Source organism: Vombatus ursinus, unplaced genomic scaffold (genome assembly GCF_900497805.2).
Source record: "Vombatus ursinus unplaced genomic scaffold, bare-nosed wombat genome assembly UNPS02014790.1, whole genome shotgun sequence".
Classification (NCBI taxonomy): domain Eukaryota; kingdom Metazoa; phylum Chordata; class Mammalia; order Diprotodontia; family Vombatidae; genus Vombatus; species Vombatus ursinus.
The window spans coordinates 1677081-1678805 of record NW_020954568.1 but is presented as its reverse complement, the minus strand read 5'-3'; the positions used below and the strand labels follow the sequence as shown (position 1 = coordinate 1678805).

Here is a 1725-nt window from a genome sequence, read left to right as displayed (position 1 = left end):
TTTTATTTCTCTATGACCTAACTCCCAGCCTAGTTAATAAGTCACTTGCAGAGAGGAACTAAGTCTAATCTGGGAACTTTTAACCTGAAGTATGTGAAATTGTTCCTAAAATATTTGGACATGGTTGCATTTGAATAGATTTTTTTTTTACTCCTTTGAAATCTTCTGTATTTTATTTTGTGGATTTAAAAACATGGTTCTAAAGAGTCCCCGAGCTTCCCTAGACTGCAGCCACAGGGGTCCCTCCCACAATAAAGATGAAGGAGCCCTCATCAATCCCTCTTCTGTGTGTGGCATAGCCTTTTCTGTATAACAGGCAGAGGCATAGGGCATAGAATGCTGCATATGGTGTTGGGGAGGCCCACAAAAGTTACATAGTACCTTCCATGTGCCAGGCATGACACTAAGTGTTTTTTACAAATATTACGTCATTTGATAAAGCTCTTTGCGAACCTTAAAATGCCATATAAATGCTAGCTATTATTATGAATGAGTAAATGAATGAATGAACTTCTGTGTCATTCTGCTCACAGGTGTACCTGGGGTCAATAGTGCCCAGTGAGACTGTGAAATCTCCTTCTCCATGCTCTGAAGGAAGCAGCAGTCATGATGTTCAGTTTCTGGAATATCATCAGCACGAGAACGTTCTACACCATCGTCCTCTCCCTCACAGTGTTCACTGGCCTGGGCGGGCTGGTGGGAAACGGCCTCATGCTCTGGCTCCTGGGCTTCCGAGTGAGGAGGAACCCCTTCTCCATGTACGTCCTCCACCTGGCAGGGGCCGACTTCCTCTTCCTGGGCTGCCAGACTGTGTTCACCATCCTTACCTTCACCCAGGGCTCCCAGCAGCTCTACCTGGTGGTCGTGTTCCTCTGGTTCTTCACCGGCCTGGGCCTGCTGGTGGCCCTGAGCCTGGAGCAGTGCCTGGCGGCCCTCTTCCCCAAGTGGAGCCGCTGCCGGCCAAAGCACACGTCGGCCTGCGTGTGCGCCCTGGTGTGGGTGCTGTCCGTGCCGCTGGTCTTGGTGCCCAGCCAGGCCTGTGGCTTACTGACCGGGGGCGGCTCGTGGCTCACGTGTTTCCGGTACCACGTGGTGAGCGTCATCTGCATGTTCCTCCTCTTCTCGATCCTCTGTGTAGCCAACTTCGTCCTGCTGGTGCGGGTGCAATGCTGCTCCCAGAGCGGGCAGAAGCCCCCGTTCTACTGCTACGTGCTCCAGCTGGTCCCTTTGTTCTTCTTCTTCGGGCTCCCCTTCCTCGCCTACTGGACTTTAAAGAACACCATGGGGTCCCTCTTGTGGTTTTTTTCTTTCTTCTTGTCCATTGCCGAACTCCTGGCCTGCGTGAACAGCAGCACCAAGCCCATCATTTACTTCTGCGATGCCAACCACAGGCGGGAGCTCCAAAGGGCCTGGCCCCGGGGAGGGAAGAGCAGGTTTGCGGAGGCTCTGGAGATGACAGCCTGAGCCCCAGGCACACTGACCCAATTCTCTGTGGCAGAAGTCTGCCGGGTCACCCAGCTATTCATACCCAGACCAAAACAGCTTAGATCAGAGTGTAAGCTCCTTGAGGGCAGGGACCGACTCAACTTTGTCTTTGTATCTCCAAGGCCTGAAATAGTTTCTGGCACATAGTAGGACCTAATAAATGTTGAACTGAGTTAAGATTGATGAGCAGTGAGAACCCTCCCCAAGTGGAAGGGGCAGCCTCCAGGGGGAGCGATCTTC

The 1725-nt window shown here is 52.0% G+C and overlaps 1 protein-coding gene across 1 annotated transcript; it reads left to right on the top strand.

Moving 5' to 3' along the window:
- The first annotated feature begins 609 nt into the window (after positions 1–609).
- MRGPRG (MAS related GPR family member G) lies at positions 610–1464 on the top strand. The gene has a single exon (XM_027868692.1). The coding sequence runs from the start codon at positions 610–612 to the stop codon at positions 1462–1464; it is 855 nt and encodes a 284-aa protein (XP_027724493.1).
- Positions 1465–1725: the final 261 nt, after the last annotated feature.

What these genes read in the sequence shown, in the direction of transcription:
- MRGPRG (XM_027868692.1), top strand. Translation starts at nt 610, where the DNA reads ATGTTCAGTTTCTGGAATATCATCAGCACGAGAACGTTCTACACCATC.